Source organism: Pholcus phalangioides, unplaced genomic scaffold, assembly GCF_987345545.1.
Source record: "Pholcus phalangioides strain wild (caught in Gottingen) unplaced genomic scaffold, Ppha-v1.0 ptg000017l_1, whole genome shotgun sequence".
NCBI classification, from domain to species: Eukaryota; Metazoa; Arthropoda; class Arachnida; order Araneae; family Pholcidae; genus Pholcus; species Pholcus phalangioides.
Window position 1 is genome coordinate 68,214,894 of NW_028301610.1, and position 27,058 is coordinate 68,241,951.

General features: G+C 34.2%; 1 protein-coding gene across 4 annotated transcripts in view; it reads left to right on the forward strand.

Moving 5' to 3' along the window:
• Window positions 1-234: 234 nt before the first annotated feature.
• LOC149074679 (uncharacterized) overlaps window positions 235-27,058 on the forward strand; it is a 459,047-nt gene continuing 432,223 nt past the window's right edge. For all 4 annotated transcript variants that reach the window (XM_089247147.1, XM_089247149.1, XM_089247150.1 and 1 more), the window contains exons 1-4: window positions 235-349; window positions 8,226-8,510; window positions 9,528-9,664; window positions 26,313-26,416. In XM_089247147.1, coding sequence (XP_089103273.1) covers window positions 8,226-8,510; window positions 9,528-9,664; window positions 26,313-26,416 — 526 coding nt within the window. In that variant the 5' untranslated portion in view covers window positions 235-349. The remainder of the gene's footprint in view (window positions 350-8,225; window positions 8,511-9,527; window positions 9,665-26,312; window positions 26,417-27,058) is intronic.

The following is a 27,058-nucleotide window of genomic DNA, read 5'->3' on the forward strand; positions in this document are numbered from 1 at the left end:
AATTATTTGTTTGGTAGCATTCGGTTCACTCATCATTTTATGGAAAATGCTTATTTTGTCAAGTATTCTAAGAGAGTTTGAAATTTTTCAACCATGAATTCATTATTTAACGTGAGTTGCGCATCTATGAAATGTCCTTTTTTTTTTAAATATGGCCACATTACATAAGCTCAACAAGTGTCTCACAACTGATTTTCTTCATTTTATCTAGTGGGTGAATGATGGCAACAGACCGCAGTTGAAGAAATATGAAATCCTCACCTGAATTATTATCCAAGAAATTTTCTAGCCTGAGGAATGTGGCGCTGAGTTTAGTTTCGAAACTAGCAAAAAATTTCATTGGTAAAACGTGCGTACTTTTTAATAAGATTAATTGCTTATTTTTTCAATATCCATGATACAAATTCAAGAGTTCGTTTATAGTGTTTAATGTGAAAATTTAATTTCTCGAATAATGCGCGGATTTATGAAATAGGGGCGTATATATAAAAAACATGTTTTGATTTATTTATTATTTATTTACAAAATATTGTTAGCCCAGGAGACGTACACAAGAGAATTCGTTTCAGTTTGATGCATGTATTGTTTAACATTGCTTAAAACTAGGTGATTGTAGGGGAATCAACATTAGCAGAGAAGAGTTTGTTCCATTCAACTAAATGATGCCAGGACAGAGAAGCAATCAGTAGAAGCGAAAATAGGTTCAAGTTTTTGGGAATGGTCAAGTATAATTAAAAAGTAGGATGGCTTAGCCACTAGCTGGAATTCTAGGAATATCAAAGTTTAGATGGCTACGTAGAAATTGTTTTTGCCGTGTTAATAGGCATTGATCATCATGAGGAGCACTAGTCAGAGATAGAAGTCAGATTCTGTTTAAGATCTTGATCAGAGCCGTGATTAATGATAAGGTAAATTATGCATTCAGTGGCAAAGTGTCTAGTTGTGTAGTTGAGTGTTTCTGGGAGATTTATGTAAATTAAGAATAATTGGAATAATTTTTATATTGCTTCGGAACCATGTCCGTCTTGACAGTTTAATGAACCCCAGGTACAACATTCTAGGTCCCCCTCACCTGACTAGGAACATCCACCTTCCAGTTTACATAATCTCATAAATTGTTGTGCTAGATTTCTCATTATTTCTTTATCACCCTCCAGGTGTCATTAAGGCCAGATTTTCACATGGGCTACTGGAGAATTTATTTTGGTCCTCATGGTTTTGAGGCCCCAAAATTTGAACAATAACTGACTAACCAAATATCTTTGACCTCAGTTGCAGGAGGCCACACGTCAAAATTAGGTTTTTGCTCCCATTTGTTAAGTGATAAAACTGCCCTGATTAAAACACTTTGCTTCGGATAACACAAGTCATCTGAAATTTTTGCTGTTCTTTTACAGCGAATCTGAATTTTTCACATTTTTTTAAAAATGTTTTCATAATTTTTAAACAATCTGCCTGGTAAAAAGTTATGGTTAGTTACAAAGTCATTCACAATCCTCAGATAGGATGTGAACTCGTACCGGATAATGCTAACTGAAAATCGCTAGTTTAATTGGTAGGGTTTGTAAGGTAAATGGAAACTTTTTCCAAAAGGGTGTTTCCAAGCTCCGAAAATGGTTGTATGTGTATTAACGGACTCAATAAATTCGAATGTCCCAGTAAAGCTTATTGTAATTACATCGAACTTCCAAATGAGACATCACCTTCAGATAACCAATAGGAGAAAAAAAGGAAATAGTAACCCAGAAGGGGAAGGAATAATAGCCAACAGAAGAACAGAAGAAAATGGCAGACCTTCAGTGCCGTCTTAACGCATGGGCCCGCCCGGGCACCCAAGAGAAGAGGGGCCTCACAAAAATGAGATTTGGTTGAAATTTTCTAGAACTTACCTGGTAGGGCCTCAGAAAAACCATTTGGCCCAGGGGCCCATGATGTTCTTAAACGGCCCTGCAGACCATCGTTGACCAGGAAGAAAAGCACCAACAGGCTAGAAAAGAAATCTTCAATAGAATAAAGGATTATATTATAGTTGTTCCTCTCTGTTTAAGTTTATACAAAAATTAACTCTCATATTATTTTTTATCGTGAATTCTCACGGCAAAACAAACTATAAAAATTAAGTTATATTGGGAAAATTCTCTGATTGCTTCACAAGAGTAAAGCAGATTGAGTATGTGATTTAATAACTTGCAAAATAGTGGTACTGATAGAAATTGGACAATAATCTAGAAATTTTCTTAACCACCATTCTTGCTGATCAAAATTTGACAAAATATTTAACCAACACCATTTTTAGTAAAAAGTTACTTTAGTGATTAACCCTCGGAGCACTCCTGTCATCCTCATATGAGCCTAGTAGCCTTCTCAATTATCCTGTGATGATTAGAAATTGTTTTCTTTAAGATGAAATTCTTAGAATTACACATAGATAGCGTATGCATTCAAGCTCTCTCTAATTACTTGTAAAACAGGAATTTTTTTGTCGAAAACAGCATTAAATGCGGCTAGAATAGTTTCTCACATTTAGAGCTGTTTTCTCCGATTTCTGTTTCGAAATGCAATATTCACTGAGATATTCAAATTCAGAAGAAAAGAATTTTTCGGAAAAATGTTAAATGCGAATAAAACAGTTTTCCCGCATTTAGAGTTTTCCCCTAATTTTTCTCCTTTTTTAAATTTGAATCTCGGTGAATATTACACTTAGAAACATAGAATTATTTTGTTGACCTCAGAAAAGACAGAGCAACAACTTTCTAATTCAGTTTTTGAGTACACGGGGACTGTATAAAAAGTTAATTTCTTTATAACCTCTCAAACAAATTGAGGGATTTTAAGTAGCTGCAAATCATTTAAAAACTTTTTGTAATTGAAAGTATGTTTCGAAAGTCAATGGTTACAGAGATATCCACTGTGCAAACAATTCGGGACAATTCTATATTTTTTTATTGTCTATTCTCCGCCAGGTTTGCTTGTACTGTGTGGGAGGGTATACATGTGATTGAGTTATGACAGAGTGTCTGACTACAGTTAATATCGTGTAGGTAGTTTTGGGTTCGAACCTAGATTTTACATTTGAGTCACACTTTTTTTTTCGATTGTATTGATTTTACAGCTTCTGAGTTTGGCTGTCATCTATTTTTCACAAAAGAAAACAAAAGAGAAATTCTGTAATATTCCTGTAGTGAGCATTTTTTTTACTGTTCCTGCAGCCAAATGGTTAAGGATAGAAACATAGCAAAGCAATAGAGTATATACAATCAGTTTTGAGTTCTCAAGCAGCAGGCATTAGACAAAGTTATATGGCAGTTGTGAATGCTGAATCGTATCGATTTGCAATCATCATCAACAACAACCATTTTCAATCCACTGTTGGATGAAGGTCTCCTATAAATTTTTCCATTCTGCTGTCTGACGCTTTAGCCATCTAGTTGAGTCCTGCCACTTTCCTGATCTCGTCAATCCATCTTGCATGCGGACGCATTCTCGGATATTTAACACCATGGGGGTACCAATCTAGAATATTTGTGGTCCATCCGTTGTCCTGCCTTCTTGCAATATGTCCAGCCCATTTCCATTTCAAACGTTTAATTCTTTCCATGATATCATTCCTTTGTGTGGTTCCTTATCCAAGTGATTCGTTTTCTGTCTCTCCTTGTGATGCCTAGCATACATCTTTTCATGCTCCTTTGTGTTGTCTGTAGCCTTTGTATCATCTTGCTTTTGAGTGTCCATGTTTCAGCTCCATACGTCAGTGCTGGTAGCACACACTGGTTAAACACTTTTCTTTTCAGGCATAATGGCATGCGACTCTTCAGAATTGCAGTTTTTGCCAAAAGTGCTCCATCCAATCCTGATCCTTCTGTTTATTTCATTAATGATTCCGTTGTTCATGGTAATTTCTTGTCCCAGGTATACATAGCTTTCTACTTCTTCTATCTCTGTGTTGTTGAGCAAGATTGTCCTATTCAATGCAAAGGGGTTGAACATAACTTGAGTCTTTTGCAGATTCATTTTCAAGCCCACCTGAATACTTGCCTTTGCCAATTCTTCTGTCATTTCTTCTAGTTCGTCTGGATTACTGCTGATAACAACAATGTTGTCTGCAAAACGCAAATGGTTGAGAAATTCTCCATTTATTTTAATTCCTTTTTTATCCCAATCCAGTTTTCTGAATACTTCTACTAAAACAGTAAAGAGTTTGGTGAGGTGGTATCACCCTGTCTGACTCCTTTTCCGAGTTTAATGCTTTTCCTTTTGCTTTTACTTTATCCAAACAGAATCGTTGCAGTTGCTTTTTTCTTGATGATATTGATGTAAGTCTTCTCTACCCCAATTACATCTAGAGCTTTAACAACAGCAGATGTGAAGACAGAGTTTAACACTTTCTCAAAATCAACAAAGGCCATGCACAATGGTAATTCATATTCCTTATGTGTCTCTATAAGTTTCCGGATTGTTTGGATGCGATTCATTGTACTGAATCCACTTTGAAATACTGCCTGTTCTTTTGGTTGAGCTTCGTCCAATTTGGATTCAAGCCTATATGTCAGCAGTTAAGTGAAGATTTTATAAATTACTGATATGAGACCGATTGGTCGATAGTTCTTGATGATAAGAGAACAATTGGTTGATAGTTCTTGATATCCTTTTTTTTCGCCCTTTTTGTAAAGAAAAACCATCATTCCGTTATTCCAATCTTCAGGCACATCCAATTTTGTGAGACAATATGTGAATAAGGCAGCTAGCATAATGGCAAATTTTTCTCCTGCTTCTTTAACAATATCTATTGAAATCCCATCTTCACCTGGGCATTTCTCTTTTTCATACATCTTATAGCCTTATAGAGTTCCTCTTTCAGCACAGGTGCTACTTGTACAAATTCTGCTCCATTTTCTTTTCTTTTTGCTCCCTTTCCTTTGTTCCGATCTTGTTCTTCATGTTTGTATAGAGTATTATAAAATTCCTCAACAATACTAATGATTTCGTTTCCATCTTTCCTTTTTAGTGCAAAAATTTCCTCTCTACACAGTTTTCGTTTTGCTGATTTTAAGCTCCTATTATCTTCCAATGCTTTCTTTACAATATTGCAATTAAACTTCCTGACATCTTCTGTAATCCTCTTTCGTACTGTATTGCAAAGTTCTGCATATTCCACTTTTGATTTAGGGCCATTCTTCTTAATCTGAAATTCTCTCCGGTCTTTCATAAGTTTCTTTGTTTCTTCTGTTATTTTCTTCTTCGGTTTGATTTCTTTTTCTCCAGCAACTTCTTTTCGGGTAGTGGTTAAAGTTTTGTTCAGCGTGGTGACATCTTGTCCATCCTCAGTGGTGTTATATAGCAAATCAAATCAGTTCTTCAGCTCTAACTGGAATTTATATCGATGTTCTTGAAGCTTTACCATATCGATGACAGTTTTTCTATTTTTGATAAGTTTCACTCTTTCCATTTTAGTGTTAAGCCTTATTTTACATCTAACATGTCGATGACCACTTCCTGTATTGAATTTGTTGAGAACACTGCAGTCTTGTATCATATGCTTCTTATTAGATATTATGTAGTCGATCTCACTAGTTGCTCCAGTTAGACTTCTCCAGGTCCACTTTCTTTGGGGTTTCTTCTTAAAAAATTAATTCGTGTTGCATAACTGTATGTTCTCTGTAAATTCGACAAGTTGGTTTCCTCTGTCGTTTTGCACACCGTAACCATGACTTCCAACCGAGCTTTCACCATTTCTTCTCTCTCCAATTCTGGCATTGAAGTCACCCATTACTATTTTGATATGATGGTTTCCTTTACTATGCAGCTCATCTAGTTCTTCATAAGTCTTTTACTTCAGAATAGCTTGTTTGTTGGTGCATAGACTTGTATAATCTGTATCCATTATCTGCTTGATATTTGCATAACCAGCTTTGCAAATTTATCAGATGTACTATCTAACTCAATGATGTGATTTTTCCACTTTTTATGAATTAGAAATCCTACTCCACTGGTCCTTCCATTATCTGTTCCTCTGTAGTGAAATACATGTCCACTTGCAAGTTCGATTTTCTCCTTCATTTTTCGTCTTATTTCACAGATGCCTAAGATGTCCCCCAATTTATTCTTTTTACAGTTCTTCCAACTCCTGCAAACAATTTTCTGAAGAAAGAGATCGTCCATTATACGTGGTCAAGGTCATCTTATTGCAGCCTGGTCCTACCCAGAGATTCTTAGCAACCTCTGTCTTCATGTCTTGCTGGTTGCTGCCATAACCAGGGACACTCAGACTTCTGGGGACTGGGGACCTTAGTTTATTGACAGGGTTCATATTTCTTTTTAGAGGGTTTTTGGTCGTAATCCTCCATGCTGGCCAGTATGGGGTGGAGGAAGCCCATCTGCGTCCATTCACCACGTGTTAAACATGGCTACTTACAGGCTCTACCACGAGAAGGTGCAAATTGCCACACCATAATATATATATGTATGTTATGGTAAATGAGACAGATCCAGTTAATGTGCATAATTGTGACAATTTTGGTAAGTATGATAAATTCATGTAATTGAATACCTCTTCACGGTTCTCAGGAAAAATGGGCCAACATTGTCTGTGGTTGCTTGAAAAGTAGATAAGGGATCAAAGTCCAATGGACGGCAATAACGACCGTTCTGTTGCCCACCAGATTTGCACTTATCCTCCTCTTTTTTCCCAGTAGACTAAATTAGAGAAGTAATAATTGCTTTGATAATTAGAAATTAGAGAAGATGGTTAAATCAAAATCTATCAAAAGTTTTTTTCTCTCAGGTTTGATTAGTTATAATTACTATCAGTGGTTCGTAGAGTGCGTCAGGGCTCCTAGGGGTGTTGCTCTGAATTAGCAACATTAATGCACGTCAGTTCTGTGCTATAAATTTTTTTTTCTCTTTTTCTGAACTATTCTTGGAGGCAGCGAAGAAATGATGGCTAGGACAAAGAGGGTTGGCAAACCTTTGAGAACCACTTAATACTATATAAATAGAATTATTGCTTACCTAGTTGCTTCAAGAAGAAATTCCACGCACACAGAAGTAATTTTATCTTGATGAATAGTTTGAAGGAAATGAACAGCCAAGCTGCTGTGACATAAGCAAATTAACCCATATATCTGTTTGTATCAGTCACAAACAACAAGACAAATTTTTCCAAAAAAATCATGCATTCTCTTGGGGCATTCAAATGGTCTACTGAAACATGTATCTGGATCGCCCCATTAATGCAGAATTTCATTCATTGTAAAACACTTTTACCCTGAGGGACAGGAGGGATGCCTGCTGAGACACAATCGAGAAAAAAAAGATGTGTGCTTTCTCTTTCTCTCTACAGAAATACTCTTCATAGGTGCCTGACCATGCACAACTACTGGACACCAGGGTTTAAGCTACGGTTGCATTTTTTGCAAAATGCGAAAGAAAATCGTAGAATGCGAAAGAAGTAGTAGCCACTTCTAGTAGTAGCCGCAAAAATGCATACAGGAGGTACAAAATGAGTAGACATCCAACCATCAATCATTACATTAGCATTGTAGCAGTTTGCTAAAGCTTTCCCCCCCCCCCATTTTCGCTTTTTTTCGAAAGGAATTTTTTTATCCAGCTTAAACCCTGCTGGATACGTATACATAAAACAATCCGACAGAACAAGATGTATAGGGTGAAAAAAAATTGTTAGTTTTTTTTACAGAAACAATCAGTAAAAGGTTTCCATTTTACTGGGTGCTCAGGCAGCCACAGCACCCCCTCCCACCCTGGTTCCGATGTTTCTGCTAGAACATACGATGCCTGGTTACCCTCCATACTTCTTTGACACAAGCAAAAATTATGAAAAAGAAGAGTGGGCCCTTTATCAGCTCCTAAAGGCTATATCAATTTGTTTTGAAACCAGAGGCTAAAGCAAGATTCAAAGCACATTAGAGGGAAACGGGCAGTTTCGTTTCTTTTCAATTTTTTTTTTATGTTTAATATTTACAAAAAGAATGAGAAATCTATGTAGGAAATTTTTATTTCTGAATCAATTCTGTGGATGCTCCGCCCCATGCTACAAAGCATTGTGGGTGCTCCAACACCCACAGCATCCCTGGTTCCAACACCACTGATAACACATAATTAAAAGATAGTTTTTTTAAAAACCTATTTCCACTGTCATTGTTTTCTTATATAAGTACAACTTCAGAGTTTGTTTTTTAATCTTTTTTCTTTTTCTATTTCGTGTAAAGATGGAGGATGGAAATTATTCAAATGAACTTGAAAACATAAGCAGCAAGTCTAATGAGCATAGAGCACAAAAAACCATGGAATTATACTGTCATGAAGTGGATAGATCATCAGAAACATTCTCAGAGTCTGCAAATAATTCAGGATGTCATAAACTCATAAAAGGATTTACAGAAAATGAATTTTTATCATCACTATTACAAGCATGTTGTGATGATGTGGAAGAGAGTCTGGGTGGTGAGCAACTCTCTGATTTTATAGTGGAATGTCTCACAGTCTTGGACAAGGTAGGTGAAATTTATATGAATAAAAGGAATTTTGCAAAAAAAAAAATGGTTTCGAAATGCACGTTTTGAGTTTCATGTTAGACCATGCATTCTTTGCTTTGATGACAATTGTTTGTATTGGTGTGTACTATCACCTCTCTTAAAGTTTCCCCATCTTTTCTGAATCACCCTGTATAAGAAATGTGAAGTATACAATATACTTGAAACAATTCTACTGTGCTGCAATATTCAAGAAAAAGAAGGCAAATATTTTAAAATGTTTAAAAATTGAAATTTTCTATCAAATTTAGATCATATTTTGGTCAACTTTCTAGAAAATCGGTCTATTGAATGGAAAAAAATATAACTTAAGAAAATGCAGAGAATACAAAGAAGTTTGAATACACTGATACATTATGTCCTGAGCACGCTATCTTTATTTAGAAACCTCAAATGTGTCGCATCTGAATATATGGAGTCGATCAGTAAATATGGGATTATTACAAAGTGCTGTGCATTTAGGTACTCTGCATTCATAAGTGATATTAAGATATTGTTGATAAAGAAATTAAGAAAAAAAATAGCGCTAGCAAATAACTTATTTACCAGAACAAATGTTTCAGCACTCGTGGGTTATTTTTTCAAGGAAAAACTTGTTACAAATGTTGACAAGGTAGCTGAACGCATAGCACTTTATTTACTTATTCCTGGCGTTCCTTACAGGTGTACTTTTGTTTCCTCTCAGCATGTAACAAAGTATTTTTTAAAGGAAAATTCATGAAACTGAGGAAAAAATTAAGTAAAATATTGTTATATGCAGTGCAATGAGGATTCTTAAAAATAGTGATGCAGAAGGAATTGTATCTGAATCAAGTATTTAGCAAGGTTCTGATGTCTGTATGTAGGTGAATAATTGCATACTTAAGATACGTGAACTGTAAAGTACTTTTGTGAGCACTAATCTCTCACATTAATGTGATTTTCTTTGGCAATATGAACTCATAAATTTGTGCTGAGTAATTGAAATTTTTTGTACAGCAAAGTATTTCTTTGGGACTGGTGACACTTACTGAAAACATGGTTTACCGCTCATCTCTCTTCCATGATTTCAATAATGCTGATGAAATTATGAATCTATTCTTTCGCAGTCTCCGGTTCTTGGTTTCAAATATCAAGTAAGATTCTTATTGATGTTTCCAAAACTGTTTTCATTTTTAAATTTTTACTTTCATCCCTTACAGTGACAATCCCGAGATCTCATCTAACTTGATCCACTTTATTTTGGGAATCCCAAATTATCTCATTCTTAAAATGTTCTTATTTGGTTAATTCCATGATAAAATACACCATGATGGTCATTTTTTAAATTACTTTTAAAAATATTTTTTTGCTTCAGTTTTGTGCTAAGGAAGTTTAATTTTATGATTTAATTATTGAAAAGCATCGCGTGTATCTGAATCTGGCCACAGCAACAATCAGAAATTGCTCTTGTAGCAACATGTCCTCTGCTCGATTTCCTCAGATTATTGTACTTCAAGTTTGACCGCTAAAAAGTAAGTTGACACTAAATTTCATTATTTCTCTTAATTATTTGAATGTTGAAGTAATGAAAACTGCACATAAGTTTATTTGTACTAAGCATTATATATATCAAGTTTATTTTTTAAAATAGGTTTAATGGATGTAGTGTGAGTCACACAAAAGAACCATTTTTTGTGTTTGCAAAGTTACCAATGTGATTTCATTAAACATAAATTAAATTTTCCTAATACATCATAAAAGTCATAATTTAGTTGAGTTATTTTATTTTTTACTGCAGTTAAAAATAAACTGTGACTGGAAATATTATGTAGTGTGAGTCACACTGACATGCCATTTTACTCATTTCCACATGCAATGTGTTTATATAAAATGATTATTTTCTTTCCTCACACAAATAATTTTATCAAGTTATTTGATCGAATTTGAATTCATTGAATTCATCAATTTGAAAACTATTTTTCTAGTAATTATGCCCAAGACAGCTGCAGAACGTAAAGCAGAGCAAAGACAACGAATGAGGGAATATGGCAAATATGCAGAATTCAGAAACTGAAAGACAAAATAAGGCTCTTAAAAAAAATGCTCCCAAAACTAAAGAACAACAAGAAACCAAAAGGAAGAAGAAAAGAGAAGAAATGAGACAATATTCAGGCACTTGAAGTATCTAAAATCTAATGTTCAAGAGAACGAGCTTTTCATCACCATGGATTTCAGTGAAAACTATGCATTTTCCTACCAGGATGAAATCAAGTCTGCATACTGGGCAGCAAATTCCTGCACAATTTTCACTGCTATGACCTATATTAATTATAATCGAGAATTATGTTCTTTTCCAATGATCATTGTATCTGATTACATGCAACAGGATAAATATAAAGTGGCAGTTTTCACTGTCACAATAGTGAAAAAATTAAAAGAGATGTTTCCAAAATGTGACAAAGTTATTTATCAATCAGATGATACTGGAAAACACTTAAAGCAAAAATATTCCATTTGTCTTGGCACTATGATTCTTGATCAATTTGAATGGCATTTTACAGCCATCAGCCATGGTAAAGGTGCAATTGATGGACTGGGTGAAACTGAAGCGTAGAGTTAGAGAAGCTACTCGTTTTAGAAGCATTGACTCTAGAACAGCAGAGGAATTTTCCAAACATGCGGGAATATATATCCCAGTGTCACTGTTAGCTTTGTTGCAAAGGAAGCAATTGAATCACAAAAACCAAAATTAGATCATTTATGGGCCCCAAATGAATGCAAGATTCACACAATACCAGACACAAGATGTATTTTTTTTTTTTAAAGCTAGAGCCATATAAAGTGAAACTCTCACTGGTATCAAAAGAATATAAAGAATTCAATTTCATCACTGGCGCACATGAGCAAGCCTTGATACCAAATGAGAGCACTCCAGTTAACAAAAATTTCAATATTAGTAAATGAGTTTCGGTCCCATTTCTTGGGGGAAAAAACCACTAAGCATTTTGCTGGACAAATTATTTCTTCCTCCAATTTAAAGAAAATAACTAAAGTTTCTAAAATATTAGACACCAGAAAATTTTCATGGCCGGAAACAGATGATGTTGCAGAAATTAAAAGAAATGCTGTTGTGACAAGATTACCAGAACCACCTTTTGATAAACGAATGCACTTTCTTACAAACATTGCTTGCACACATACAAACATTCTGTGGTTTTGAGTTCACTAATTTTATGATGGGATGAATAAATGTCATAATTTTCATTGCATTTTTCTCTTTAATTTCCTAAAACTGGACTTTATGATCTGAATTAAAACTGGAAATTTGAAATGTAGTGTGAGTCACATTTGCTGTGTAGTGTGAGTCACACATAAAACATTCTGTGGAATGATTATTTCTGATTCAACTTATATAATATATAATAAAATAAAAAGCATGACTATTAAAGATAAAAACTACGCCAAAAGATTTTTTTTCCCCGCTCATAAGAGGAAGATATTTTACCATCACTATGAGTAAAAAATATGACTTCCTTTTGTGTAGTGTGAGTCACAGTGTGATTAAATAATTTCTATAGAGGTTAAAAAACAAGAAAAATATAGGAAGTTTGTTTTATTTAGTAAATCTAAACCTGGAAAATATTATCTAATTTCAAAAATTATTTTAAATACAAAAACTTATTTTTTATTGAGATTGTTTATTAGACAGAAATTTCAAATGTAGTGTGAGTCACACATGGAAATGACCATTTCTTCAATCCCGAGCCCAGATACCATTGTAAGTTTTCTCCTGATAACATGCTTTCCTTCCCCCTCCCCCATTCTGCCAATCAACTGCCAGTGGGCAGAGTCAGCGAAGTCTGATAACTAGAGCATGGATTATATGCAAATGTATATGTGCATATGCATTTGCATATTTTGGCTTTTTTTAGCATTAATGCATATAAATGCATAAAATCAAAGAATTTTCAGTATAAGCATATTTTTAAAGGTTTATTTAAGCTCACTCAATTTTTCTTACAATTTTTCAAATATTATTTATAATATTTTCATAACATCGGTTTTTTTCCCGCAGGTGAAATTTAGTGAATTAGTACACATTTATAAAATATTTTACCAATATTAACCGTTTTATTGTAATTCTATTTCTATAGATATATCAAAGTATTAAATTTTTTTTAGAAATAGTGTCGAAATTCTTTTGCTACTGGTTTTTTCGTTATGGAGCAGGTACAACAAACTGAAAATTAAAAAATGCCTGAATAAAAAATATGTAGAAGTTAATTTGCATATGCAGGGGTATATATATAAGGGGATATTTTTTGTAAATGAATGTTTTGTAAATGAATATTATTTTGAGAGGAATTGAACATGCACGAAGAAATGGGAAAAGATGCATTTTAAAAACACATCTGCATTTTTTTGCATAATAATTTTTTAATGCATATTTTCTCATGTTTTGTATATATTTCCAAATTTTTTACTTTCTCAAGATTTTTAGTGCATATTCTGAGGTGTTTAAAACATATTTTGGGAATTTTCAGTGCATATTTTGGCATTTTTAGTGCTTAAGTGTACATTTTGGTATTTTAAGTGCATATTTTTAAATTTTTGAGTGCATATTTTTGAATTTTTGAGTGCATATTTTTGAATTTTTGAGTGCATATTTTTGAATTTTTGAGTGTATATTTTTGAATTTTTGAGTGCATATTTTTGAATTTTTATGTGCATATTTGCATATTTTTAGAGCATATTTTGTCACTTTTATAGTGCATATAATCCGGGCTCTACTGATAACAGAAGGGAAGAGAAAGGATGTTTTTCCTTTTATGATTAAAATGCACAGCATAAATAACAGAAAAATATCACTTTTTTTTTCTCTTCGTTATTTTCTTCTGTTTTCTGTTTGGAAGGGGGCACATTATCAGTGTGTGCAAAAATAAATATTTAAACTAAGTGGCAATTTCTAGAAGCTTCACTGATTTTGACTGTGGCAGATCAGAGAAGACAATGTAACTTGACTTAAAAAACTTTTACATGATTTTATATTAAAAATGTTAGTTCAAGCATAATTTATAAGCATCATAATACCACTAAGATGGAAAAAATTATAGTGGGGTAATCAAGTGAAAATAGTTCAGTCAATCACCATATTGCATCCTGGAAAGAAAAACGCCACAACTCACGTGAAAGTTAATAGACATAGCAAGAAAGAAGTGGAATCTAGATTGGCAAATAATATTGATGGTGACCCAAAATCATTATTCAGTTACGTTAATAATGGATGCAAGGAATCTGTTGGACATTCATCGAAGGGTCTAGGATGAAGAACAAAAAAAATGTAAGGTATTCAACAGTATTTTAGCATTCAATTTTTAACAATGTGATGCTTTAGGGGGGGGGGGGAATTGAACCACAGGTTAATAAGGAACTCAATGGAATGCAAATTCAAGATGTCCTCCAGCTTCTTAATTTATTTGCTCACAGGACACCAGAACTGGATGACATTTAGCTCAGAGTCTTTAGGGAATGCATTAATCAGCTCTGTTTACTAGTTGCACAGATCTATACAGGAGTAGTGTGGCTGAAGGCATTATCTCACGAGATAGGGACTCCGTTAGCAAGTATCCAATCTTAAAAAAGGGTGGTACGGAAACCATATCATACTATTGCCCAATGAGTTTAACTACTAAATCAGACATGCACCTTGTCCATATTCCTCTGCGGAACTTCTAAAGAATTGGTACATGTTGGAATATGTGTGTATGTATAGTGAACCTTCTGTGAAGTTTGTTTCCGTGTAATGCTTGTTATGTGTAGTGCTGCCATCTGCAATCAATTTATTAAACTATGAGTTTTTTCTCAACTTGTAGTGAGGGAAGTGTAATGAATGAATAATTGTAACGTAAGGCCTGTTGCTCTCTCCAGCGAGACTTTTTGACAGAGAGATCAGCTCACATTCGCACCTCAAAGTTGGAAATTGCAGAAAACCAACTTCAGCCGACCACCCAATGAGTTTAACTAAAATACTACTTTCTCTCTGAATACTGGAAATTATAGTTGAAATGGGAACTCATGAAGTGTTAAGAGATAATGTGTGTTGTGGCAAATTAGTATGGGTTGAGCAAGCAAAAGTGTACATAACCAAACTACTTTGCTTCTATCATCATGTGACTAAAGCTTTTGGCAAAAGCAAAAACATCAATGTTGTTTATTTCCAGAAGGCATTCAATTGGGTCCAACATTGTAAACTCTTGAAGCGTTTATATGAGATTGAAATTAAGGGTATCTCTCTCTCTCTCTCAATTACAGTGCCATTGGCAAAATGCAAATGGTTGAGAAATTCTCCATTTATTTCAATTCCTTTCTCATCCCAATCCAGTTTTCTGAATACTACTAAAACAGCAGTAAAGAGTTTGGTGAGATAATATCACTCTGTCTGACTCTTTTTCCAAGTGTTATCTTTGTTTTTCCTTTGTCCAAACGAATAGTTGCAGTTGCTTCATCATATATTTCCGTAATGATATTGATGTAAGTCTTCTCTACCCCAATTGCATTTAGAGCCTTAACAATAGCAGATGTGAAGACAGAGTTTAACGTTTTCTCAAAATCAACAAAGGCCATACACAATGGTAATTCATATTCCTTATGTCTCTCTATAAGTTTCCTGATTGTTTGGATGTGATTCATTGTACTGAATCCACTTTGAAATCCTGCCTGTTCTTTTGGTTGAGCTTCGTCCAATTTGGATTCAAGCCTATATGTCAGCAGTTAGGTGAAGATTTTATAAATTATTGATAGGAGACTGATTGGTCGATAGTTCTTGATATCCTCTTTTTCGCCCTTTTTGTAAAGAACCATCATTGCGTTATTCCAATCTTCAGGCACGTCAGATTTTGTGAGACAATTTGTGAAAAAGGCAGCTAGCATACTGGCAAATTCTTCTCCTGCTGCTTTAATAATGCCTATTGAAATCCCATCTTCACCTGGGCATTTCCCTTTTTTCATACAACTTATAGCCTTATAGACTTCTATGAGCACAGGTGCTACTTATATAACTTTTGCTGGGTTTTTTTTCCCTGCTCTCTTTCCTCTGTTCCAATCCTTTTCACATTTTTACAGAGTTGTAAAATCTCTTGACAATTTTAATAATTTGTTTACCATCTGTGCAAAAATTTCTTTTCTTCCAACACAGTTTTTGTTTTGCTGAATCTAAGCTCCTATTAGCTTCCATTCCTGCCTTCTTTACAATATTGGAAAATTAAACTTTCTGACATCTTCTGTAATCAGCTTTTGAATCGTCTTACAAAGTTCTGCATATCCCACTTTTGATTTAGGGCCATTCTTGTCAATCTGAAATTCTCTCCAGTTTTTCATCAGTTTCTGATATTTTATTCACTGGTTTAATTTCTTTTTCTCCAGCAATTTTTGCTGCTAATTTTAGGGTAGTAGTTAAATTTCTGTTCATCAATGGTGACATCTTTATCTTCCATGGGGTATTAAATAACCATTCAAATTGGTTCTTCAGCTCCAGCTGGAATTTATATCTATTTTCTTGAAGATTTGAATTCCTGATAAGTTTTGCTCTTTCTATTCTAGTATTAAACATTATTCTACATTTCCTGAGTCTGATTGCTTCCTGTATTGAATTCCTGTTGAGAACACTGCAGTCTTGGATGTATTCCAGGGATGCTGGAACATATCTGCTCATGTTGCTAAAGCAATACCAATCATTTTTACTGTATTGCTCAGCAATACCAATCATCATCGGGTCAGTCAACTCCATTTTTTGAAAGCATTGCTAGACTATCCGTGAGAAGACATCCATTGCAAATTGAAATTCCAACTGCCAGGAATAATGTTAAATTTTATAACTTCCGATGCCGATTTGGAAGAATATGGAACAGATTGCCAACAGAACTCGTGTGCTCATCCACATATCACAGATTTTGTCATTCTGTCAACGGTTTTGATCTTTCATCATTTTTAACGTGCTATGTATTTTAGTTCACATTGAGTTTTATTGGTGTATATATGCGTATTTATTGCTTATTTGTATATACATATCATATTATAGTGTTCGTGCTTTTTTTAAGAAAACCTATTAATAGGTGTCATCTTTATGTTTTTTCCCATATGTTTGCGTTTTTGTATAAAATCTTCATATTTTCTACTGATATCGCTGCTTTTTCTCATAGGCTGTATTGATTATTTTAATTTGGAATAACATGCAATGATTTTTTAATACTTTAAATTTATTTTTTTGTATATTTTAATTCATATACATTCATGTTAAATTTTTTTTGTGTGTACATGTTTATTTTAATATTTGTGTGTGGGTATTTTTTTTATTACTATATTTTAAAACATTTCTTAGTAGCATTTTTTATGCATTTCCCCCTTGCACATGTTCGTGTGCATGAATGTTATTGCTTTTCTACTGATGTCTCCGCTATTTCTTCCCAATTTCGTTGATTGTTTGAATTGTGCACCTGTGATGTTAGAGCCGAGGGCCTTGCACAGGTTTGTATATTAAATAAAATAAAAAACCATTTGAAAATAGCTCATATATTACACTGAAAGCGTTATTTTATGTTTGCTTGAAAAAAGGAATTTTAAATCGCTATTAATTTTTTTTTGCCTCTTTTACTCACTACCAACAGTAAAAGCTACCATTCTCTCCGTTCTCCCTGGGGAACCTATCAATTGATGAAAAGTTTGCATATCCAAAAATGTCTAGCACTAGCTCATTAGCCCTGGGGATGATAAAACAGAATTTGACTAAAAAGACATCCGTAACCGAATGCCATTGTCATCTAGTTCCTGATATTTCTTGTATTCATCCTTCCCATCAGTGATTTGCGTCCTGTTGTTGAATTAAAGCGGTCCATTGTGAAGCCCACGGGCACCATGGCACTTGAGATGGTTTTTCAGGCTGTATTCATTGAACACATGCAATTAACAATAATTGAATCTGTCGGTCATTTTTACTCATTAAAAAGAGCCGCTGATAAGCATACAATGAGGGAATGGCTGCCGTCAAAGGTCCCTGGTTGTTTTTTTGGTATGGTATCCAGTATGTTTTCCACATGAGGGAAAAAACTCGTTTATACACTACAGCAACATCAATAATCCCCCCCTCCCACAAAAGGGTAGGGCTGACAGTGGTCCAGCCCTGAGGCCCAAGATAATCAACATTGTTTTTGTTTTCACGCTATAAATTCATTATAGGAGGTCGCGTTAAAGATTCCAGTTTGGGAGGCCCCTGCTTCAGGATGTGGGGACCATACCAATACTTACCAAGAAAATAGACAAGAAGCTATAGTGTGGCAAATTTTTTTCAACTTGTCCTTGATTGTAATCCAGCCGCACTAAGCATGGATCTTTTATTCCTGTTCCTGTGCAATTCTTTTTGTTTCAAAGATACATAAATTAAGAAATTAATGAAGTAATCACAAATTTGATAGAACAGATTTTCTGAATAAATGTATTTATTTAGTTTGAAGGAGCTTCTCAAATTCAAAATCTAATTTATTCAAAAAATATTTCAAATTTTTTATCATATTGAGACAGACGCTCATAGATTTACCATATTTTACTGAGACGAAAATCTTTTTCCACAAAAGTAGGTTGAATTACCTGTCATCGCTGAAATCAAATACAGATTGGGGATGAAAAACGGGGCATTCTAGTTCAAAAAAGGATGTATGGTCAATAGGAAATATATGTCTCACAAGGAGTCTCGTAGGAGAAATGTCTCACAAACTGAGCATCACCAATTTTTTTTTTACTTTCGGCATCCCTGATGTAGTCAATCTCGTTTGTTGTTCCAGCTGGGCTTTTCCATTTTCTTTGGGGTTTATTCTTAAAAAAACGAATTCACGTGATGCATAACTGTTTACTCTCTGCAAATTCGACGAATCTGTTTCCTCTATCATTTCGTACATTATATCCATGAGACTTCTGACTGAGCTTTCACCATTTCTTCTCTCTCCAGTTCTAGTATTGAAGTCACCCATTTCTATTTTGATATGGTTTTCTTTATTATTCATCTCGTCTAATTCTTCACAAAAGTCTTCTTCCTCTGAACAGATTGTTGTTGATGCATAGACTTGAATAATCTCTATTCAGTGTCTGCTTTATATTTGCCTAATCAACTGCAACTCTATCAGATGTGCTGTCTAACTCAACTATATTATTTATGTTATTTATTTTATGAATGAGAAATCCTATTCCTAGTTCTTTTTTTATTTGTTCCTTTGTAGTAAAGATATGAAATGAATACTAATGCATGTCCACTGGCATGCTTTTCTCCTCGTCTTTTCTTTTTACTTCACATATGCATAAGATATCCCAATTTATTCTTTCCAGTTCTTCCAACTCTTGTAAACAATTTTCTGATGGAAAAGATCATCCGTTATATGTAGCCAAGGCGACCTTACGGCAGCCTCGTCCAACCCAGAGATTCTTAGTACCCTCTGTCTTTGTGTCTTGCTTGTCGCTGCCATAACCAGGGACACTCATACGACTAGGGGCCTTATTATAGTAGCAGAGCTCATGGTTCTTCTTAAATTTAAACGCAATGAAATATAATCAGCAAAATTTTAATTTACGGAAAAATTCCAATTAATGCAATTTTTTTAAATTAGTTGGTTGTGCTTAGATTTACACATATTCAGCCAAACATCTAAGCATTACTCAGCAAGAGAGCTGAATATTTGTCCCATTTCCACTTAAGATTTGGCACAAAATACTTCTTTATGTGATGATATAAAATAATTGAAACATTTTTTTTTGTTACAATGTAATATGTAGTAGATTAATTAACGTTGGAATAGCATTTGTTGCAAGAGCCTTTTCCTAAAGTATTTATAATTCCTTTTAATATATGAATCATACAACTGAGTACTTTTTTTTCCTTGCTGTCATTTGCTAATTCACAGTCTGTCTTGACTTATCTTAAGCAAAAGCCATTTGAAAGTCCTCTGTATCAGACTTTGTTTTCCTTGGTTTGACTGTAATCACAACAAATTGTTCTCTGTGACATTAAATTCAGAAAAAGTCCACCATGTTATTTTTAGCATAAAGTCATACATTAATAGTAAAAATCTGTAGGTGGGTGATTTCGATAATGTCATTCTTGGGTGTGCTTTACATGTGTTGTTGTTGCCCATTGAAGTTAAATTTTCCTTTGTTTTAAAAATTGTAAAATGTGTAGAATATAATGTATATAATATAGATCAGGGCGGGACGAATATCCCAGTTCCACCATGACTAAAAAATTTGTACTGGAGGTCTAAAATTTTTCATGTTTGAGTACCATAGGAAATTCAAATTTTTGGGACAATACAATGCCATGTTTTCAGTATTCTTTATTCCTGTGAATGAGTCTGAACCAGTTCACAAAAACAAAGTAACTTGTGTTTTCCCGAGTTCTTTTTCCCGAGAAATGAGGAGAGGCAGAGCAGAGGGCAGACAAGATGTTCATCAGTTGTTTAGTGGGCTTATTTAGCAGAGTAGAGAGGGATATAAAACTGAAATTTGGGAAACTAAATAAAGGAAAAAAGAATGAAGCATTTGAGAAGGAAAAAAATTGGTTAGTGAACAATGAACAAATAGTAACAGAGTGATTGGAGTGGAAGACAGGCATTGACTGGAATAGTAGATAGAGGGAAGAACTGTTCTAAGTGATGAGGAAACCAATAGCTTTGGGGTTTTTTAAAGTGAAACTTCTATAACAACGTAACAATGAAAGGGACAACTTTCACTCTCATGTCCCTTTCATTGTTACGTTGTTATAGAAGTTTCACTTTTCTACTCAAAACCCATTCTGTAGAATAACTGATTGTATGATGAAGTTCCGAGAAGCAGAGGGTTGTGGAGGGGAGGATGTCAGACATTCGGCCGTGTAAGAAAAAACTGGGTGGGGGGGGGGAGTAGTAGCTATGGATCAAGGACACATGGCAATGTATATCCTAAAGTGAATGCTCAGGAGCAAGCTACTCTCTCTCTCTCGACAATTCGCACTATTAATTCCCTTGTTGATAGGTCTTCTATAGAACGACTTTAGTGATCTCTCTAAATGTTCCGCTGATCTTTTAAGTTATCAGGAAATGTGTCTGGTCCACTCAAGAGCTCTAGAATTGTTTCACTGGCCGCTTAAGTGTTTTTGAACTATGCTGCGCATCACTCAAATGATGTGTAAATATGCATGGTACACTTAAGTAATCTGAGAATGTGCCACGCATAACTTCAGGGATGTAGAACTACACTGTAGGCCGCTTAAATGCTCTAAAACTGTGTCTGTCACTTAAGGGATCTCTAAATGTGCCACGAACTGTTTAAGTGTTCTAGAACTGTGCTGCAGGCCTACTTGAGTGATCTGAAAATGTGCCATGGGTGGCTTAAATGCTCTAGAATTGTGCCAGGGGTCACTTAAAGGATCTGTAAATGTACCGCTTAGTATATTTTTACAAAATTAGTTTTTTTGATGTAGCTGGCCACGTCAGATAACCCTGGGTCTATGGGCTGGGTTTAATGGGTAGGTCGCTATGAATTTCTTAGAAATTTTGAGTTCTTAGCCTTCAAATGGCATTGAAATTAACAGGCTTGTGCGCGCCCCCTCCCCCCGTGTGTACGTCTAATCCCAATGTGCATTAGGAGGTAGGGGAGGAGAGCTGACAAAATTTTGCTGACAAAGAGTGGGGTCTGAGATAGTTTTGCTGACAAGTAGCTGAGGGTATCAAAAATGGTTGAAGAGAGAAATCTGCTGACATAATACTTGAATATGCCCTCAGAGCATTGGAATCACAATCCACAAGTTACGAGTTCGATTTCGGCTTGTCACATCTGTTACAATTTTTTCTTCTCTTTCACCTTTAATTTTTTCTTTACTCTTTGTTCCTGTACTACACTTCAAGACTTCAATGCCGATAAACCCCCCTTTAATTTATGGCCAACCATGATTATTGCCAGAAATGTTTAGTGAACAAATCTGCCACATATCAGATTTACTATGATATTATTACAGCATTTAATTAAATTTAAAATGTCTAAATTCAGTTTTAAATAATTAAAATTAAATTCAATTGAGGTGACTAGTCATGTCGAACCTAGAAGTTTCACTTCTATCATTCAACTTTCTCATGCAAATTATTTTTAATAACGCTGCATACATACGTATTTATCACTCCCATCTCCCAAACAAATGTAAAGTATTATAATCATTGAGTTTTTCAGTGATCACCTCCGGTTTCTTCAATGTAAATGAGGTTAGCCGTGAGCGATTTGCACCCGGACATGTGTGCAACACCTCAAATTGAAACTGAAATTGCTTTATTTTTTCAGTGTTCTTAACACCTATTTGAATTTAAACAATTTTTTCCCCACACTGAATGTAAAATAATTCTTTGTTAAGTGTTATTTCATGTTAGCAATAGGAAGTGATTATATTTGTTAAAAGTATGAGAAGAAAATTTTTTGAAGAATCTATTTTGTTTTAAAGAAAATATCAATTTCCTGCGTATAATGCGCATATGCAAATTTCATTTATCAAAATGCTATATATATATATCTTGAGTTGTGGGTTGTCACATTTTTGTAGGAAAAATTCCAATTTTTCTACTTGCTCATGCAATATCTATAAATCTTTGAAAAATTATTTTTCATAAATGAAAATTAATTTGTTAAATACAGCGAATCCCGCTTATAAAATATTTTTTTGAAACCATGACAAACGTAAGCTAGAAAATGGGAAATCTTGAGTATTATCGGCTTAGGAAAAAAGTTGAGACCATGAAAATAATTCCTACCAAGTGTAAAAATGTTCCAAGTTAGAACATAAGTTTGATACACTGTATGTATTTGACAATTACTGAGAAAGAAAAATAACAGTAGGTAATGCACTGAGGTCAGGGCTCCTACTTTTCCTACTTTTTGGTAAAATGTCCTACTTTTGTCCTACTTTCTCGGTTTTGTCCTACTTTCTAGTTTTTGTCCTACTTTTCCACCAGATCCTATCGACAAAATGTGTGTAATTGATTTTAGTTGAGCAGGAAATCATTGATATATTGTCAAATATTACAAATGTTGGAGAATGCAATTAATTATTTTGCCAAAGCAGAAATTGTCTCATTTTTAAGGTTATTTGGGGTGGGAGTGTATGTGGATCATTTGGTTCATTAATTTTTCATTTACTTAGTTTGAGTTTTCAACAAGTATAGTAGTCATTAAAAACTTCTGTCTGGATGGAAAAAATTATTTTGTATTTATTACTTCATGGTCTTGGACAGTAACTAACATTCATCATTCAAAATTATGGTGCAAATAGGTGAAACAACAGTTTGCGTTTCAAAGCAGTTGGATACATTGGCCAAGGATACCAACCATTGTTGGATACTAGGTTTGGTGATTCTGATGCTACCCAATAGCATTCAGTTGTCTTCTGTATTTTTAAGGCATAAACAATATTTACAATGCTCAGCAAAGAGCTAGAAATGAAAGTGCTTCAATTGCCAAAAATGATCACACTGGCATTGAACAGTAAAATGTAAACAAATCCATTTAAATAAGGATGGACAACGCAGTAAAATTATCTGGTTCACCTTGCCTTATTTATCGGATCTTGTAATTTACACATTTTGCACTGTACTTTTGAAAGTGGTCTCGAAGGAGCGTCATTCTTAAAAATACACGTCTTCAAAATTTGCTGTGTATTGTCGAAGAGAGTTGACAAACTCTGCACTTTAGAAGACTCCAAAAAAGAATGTAATGTATATGAGGAGAGACAGCAAAGAATTATCTTTGGTTGCTAGTGGCCAAAAGTTGGTTTGTAACCAAGTCATTTATCATTTTGCTTTGGCTTGAGTCAATCTTATAGGAAACTGAAATAGTGCTATGAAAAAAAAAGTTAATTAAAAATTAATTTTTTTTTAATTATTTGAAATTTTTTTTGGAAAAAAAAATGTTTTTTAGAGATTTTTTTCTGTTATGCTATGATTATGTTGTCTAAGGGGGTTATCCTCCCCCATCCTACTTTTTAGTCCGGCGTTTTCCTACTTTTTCTCATTTTTTGAGTGGGAGCCCTGACTGAGGTATATAAATACATGCTGAGAAATTTTTTTGAACATATATTCACAGATTTTCTACATAGGAAAATGTGATGCACAAGTTCTAACTTTTCAATGTTTACCATTCTGGAACTTCTCTTCTTGACCAAATTTTCAATTAGGTTTTACACTTGAAGAAATGAAGTGAAATGTGCTTTAAGCTCATTGTGGTTTTATAACTGCATCATATTTTTGGATAATGAAATTATTTCTGATCTCTTATAAATTCTTATTCATACAATCATACCATTTATTGGTTTTGAAACTTCTGGTGCCATGTTTATTCCTAGAATTTATTGTATAATGTTCACCAAATGCGGTATATAATTTTGATTTTGCAAACTTTTCGGCAATTTGAGCTTGGCTGCCATATATTCTCAAAAATAGCAAGTACAGTTAATATTTTATTTCCTACTTCTCCACAAGTGATTTGACTCAGCTGAGGGCCACGGACCTGATGCAGTCACAACTCTTGCACTAAGAATTTATATTGCTTCAAATCATAGACATTCGTTTTATCAAAATTCGAATACATATACACAAAACTTAAAATTGTAGAGTCGCTATTTTTGGAGTGTAGCTGTAAAGCAGTGTTTCTCAACCGCTGGGCCAGACATAATTCATATTCGGCCACATTTCCTTTTTCCCTGTTAATTTTTCATGTTTTACTGGGCGAATGAAAAAAAATAAAAATAAATGAAACTGAGCCGTTGGATTCCAAAGTTTGAGAAACGATTGCTGGTTATAGCAATCTTGGCAGTAGAAATGTAAAAATAAAATTTTTTCTTTGTTCTCTGGCCATAAAACAAGGTGGTCGTTCTATATAAGAAATAAGTGATAATTTTGTTCCATCCTACAAAAGGGTGTCGTGTAGTAATGGTAGCCCTGTTGAACAAGAACACAGAACCTTTTGATGGTATTTCTGTATTGTATACCTCATGAAATAGCTTCAGAAATTGTTGTTGAAACGTATTCAAAATCAGTGATTATTGATTAGCTTTCTATAACTTCTCCTTCCTCATTCTTTGTTATTGGGACCATGGGGGAAAAAATTCCTCATACATCCGAGAATGGCCTGCTTGTCGGCATTTTCATCTGCTTACTTAAATTATTCCATGAAGTTTTCAGCCAATGAGACGACTCCTGCTGTAAATCTTTCAGCTGACTGCTTCAAAAATATAACTCTGAGCGCCACAGAGTTTAACACCTTTTAAGACTGGAAGTGTTTCGTTTCACATCTTGAAGATGTAGGAAGTAAGAAAGGAGATGAAGTTGCAAAAGCAAGAGGCATTATGAAAAAAAACTGCAATCTTTCAGATTTGTTCTTAACTTGAATTTTTCTTGATAGATTTTTCTCAAAAATATTTTCTCGTTTAATTTTCCTGGTGAATTTATATCCAAAGAGATATCCACTCTTTGTATGTTCTCAGAAAAGAAAATGGAAGGATGGGAGATATGGCAATGTGTAACACTAATCTAAAAGGCATTTTACTCGGTGTGCAACTTAATGGCACTGATTAGTGTTTTCCAAACATGCAGAAAAGCAATTAATGAAAGTGGGATAAAGTACTTGAAGAGAGATTTGCTAAAAATAAAGGGATAAAGTAGCTAGCTGTAGCAACACTTCCATTTTTGACACGTTTATTTGGCCAACAGAAACAGCTCTAAGATTTTGAAAACATAGACCTGAATATATTGGCTAATCACTTCAGGTCTAAATTGGCTTCTGAAAGAGAACAACAAATGTTCAAGGCGATAATGGGAGAGTGGTACGAATTCAAAGTTATTGGGCATACTACCACTGCATAATCTACTTTTAAAAGTAGTTTCTATGAGAGAGATTTTCTTTTCTCAGGAAACTTCTCAGCATTGTAGGTGTTTTACTGACGTCAACAGCGGCTTGTGAAGGTGGGTTTAGTGCCAGTTAGAATCTGATCAAAAGTAAGCTAAGGTCATCCCTACAAATAGATAGCATAGACTATGTAGTGATGAAAAATTTGAATGGCTGAAGCTTGGAAGCTTTGATCTGAAACAACCAGTGAAGCACTGGTATGTCAAAATGAAAGTATACAGACATATCAAGAGTAACAAGTAGAGGAAGAGGTAGTGACAGAAAGACGTGGAATTAAACTAGGAGGTAAGCAAATTATTTTTATTTTTCTGCAACATTTGCTTTCCGTGCCTGTACCTGGCACCTAAAAAAATTGGCTGGCTCCTAAGTTTTTTTTAATTTGTCCAGCCCTAGTATAGATATAGTACATCCGACCACAAAGGCCTTGGGCAGGAGGTGGGTAAGTGGCAATGTTTGGAGTACCAAAATTGCTTTTTGTTTTAGATGAAAATTATCTACTTGTCTTTTTTCAAATTATCTATTCAATCAATTGATTTTGAGTTAGATTAATTGCAGCGTATATATGAGTAAATGATTGAAATTAAATTTTGGAACAACATAATGTTGCTTCAAGTTTTTCAATGTGTGTGTTTGATTTTATTTAGTTTAATATTTTTGTGACATGGCCCACAACACACTTATTAGCATATTTTTATTAATTGTTTGAGGAATGAATTTTTAGAAATATTGTTTTTAATGTTAATTTTTTTTAAATAAAAAAACTTATTTTTGTTTACCAACACAGAATGAAAATTGCTTCAATGTTACTTGTACATAACTTATTTTATTTCTTTTGATTTTTAGAGATTTGCCTGATGAGCTGAAGAAATCAAAACTGAAAGGACAGCATAATGCTAATTATTCTACAGGATTAGCTTATGATGATATGATACCTTTCTCTCTAATAGGTGAAAAAAGTTGAATATATTTTTTTTATCTTTGGGGGGGGGGGGAGAGCAATGCTTTCTTAAATGCAGCCCTGGTGAGTGCAGAAACGTTTCTGCTTCTGAGCTACATTTTTCTCCAGAATTGCTTTTGTGGGCCGTGTAATAGTTCTTTGAGAGCCAAATATGAAAAAAAAAACCACTATAAAATAAGTATATACAGACATATTTCTTGTAATTGGTAGAAAGGCCCTTATGAACTTCAATTTCCATAGTTTGCTAAATCATGCGACTTTATCCATCCAACTTTAGGTGTGACGACACGATTTGTGTGGTGACGTGACACATTCTGGCTTATGCGCTGGGGATGAACGTTCGGAATATATGAAATCAGACTGATAGTCACGTGATTTCCAGCTTGGTGTTGGTCGTGGCTTAATCGTATTTCCTACACAAAGAGTATTTTATCACATTCAACTCAGTTCTATGTAATATTTAAAATTGTTGTTTCATAAATTCCTTTGCAGACATTAAAATTTCTAAATCAACCTGATTGTCCTTATAAGGTTTGATTTTGAAAAATCACATGAATACTCAACCATTTGGGTCACTAAAGTTTTTTCAAAATCCATGAAATTGTATGGAACCAACTATATATGGTGAACT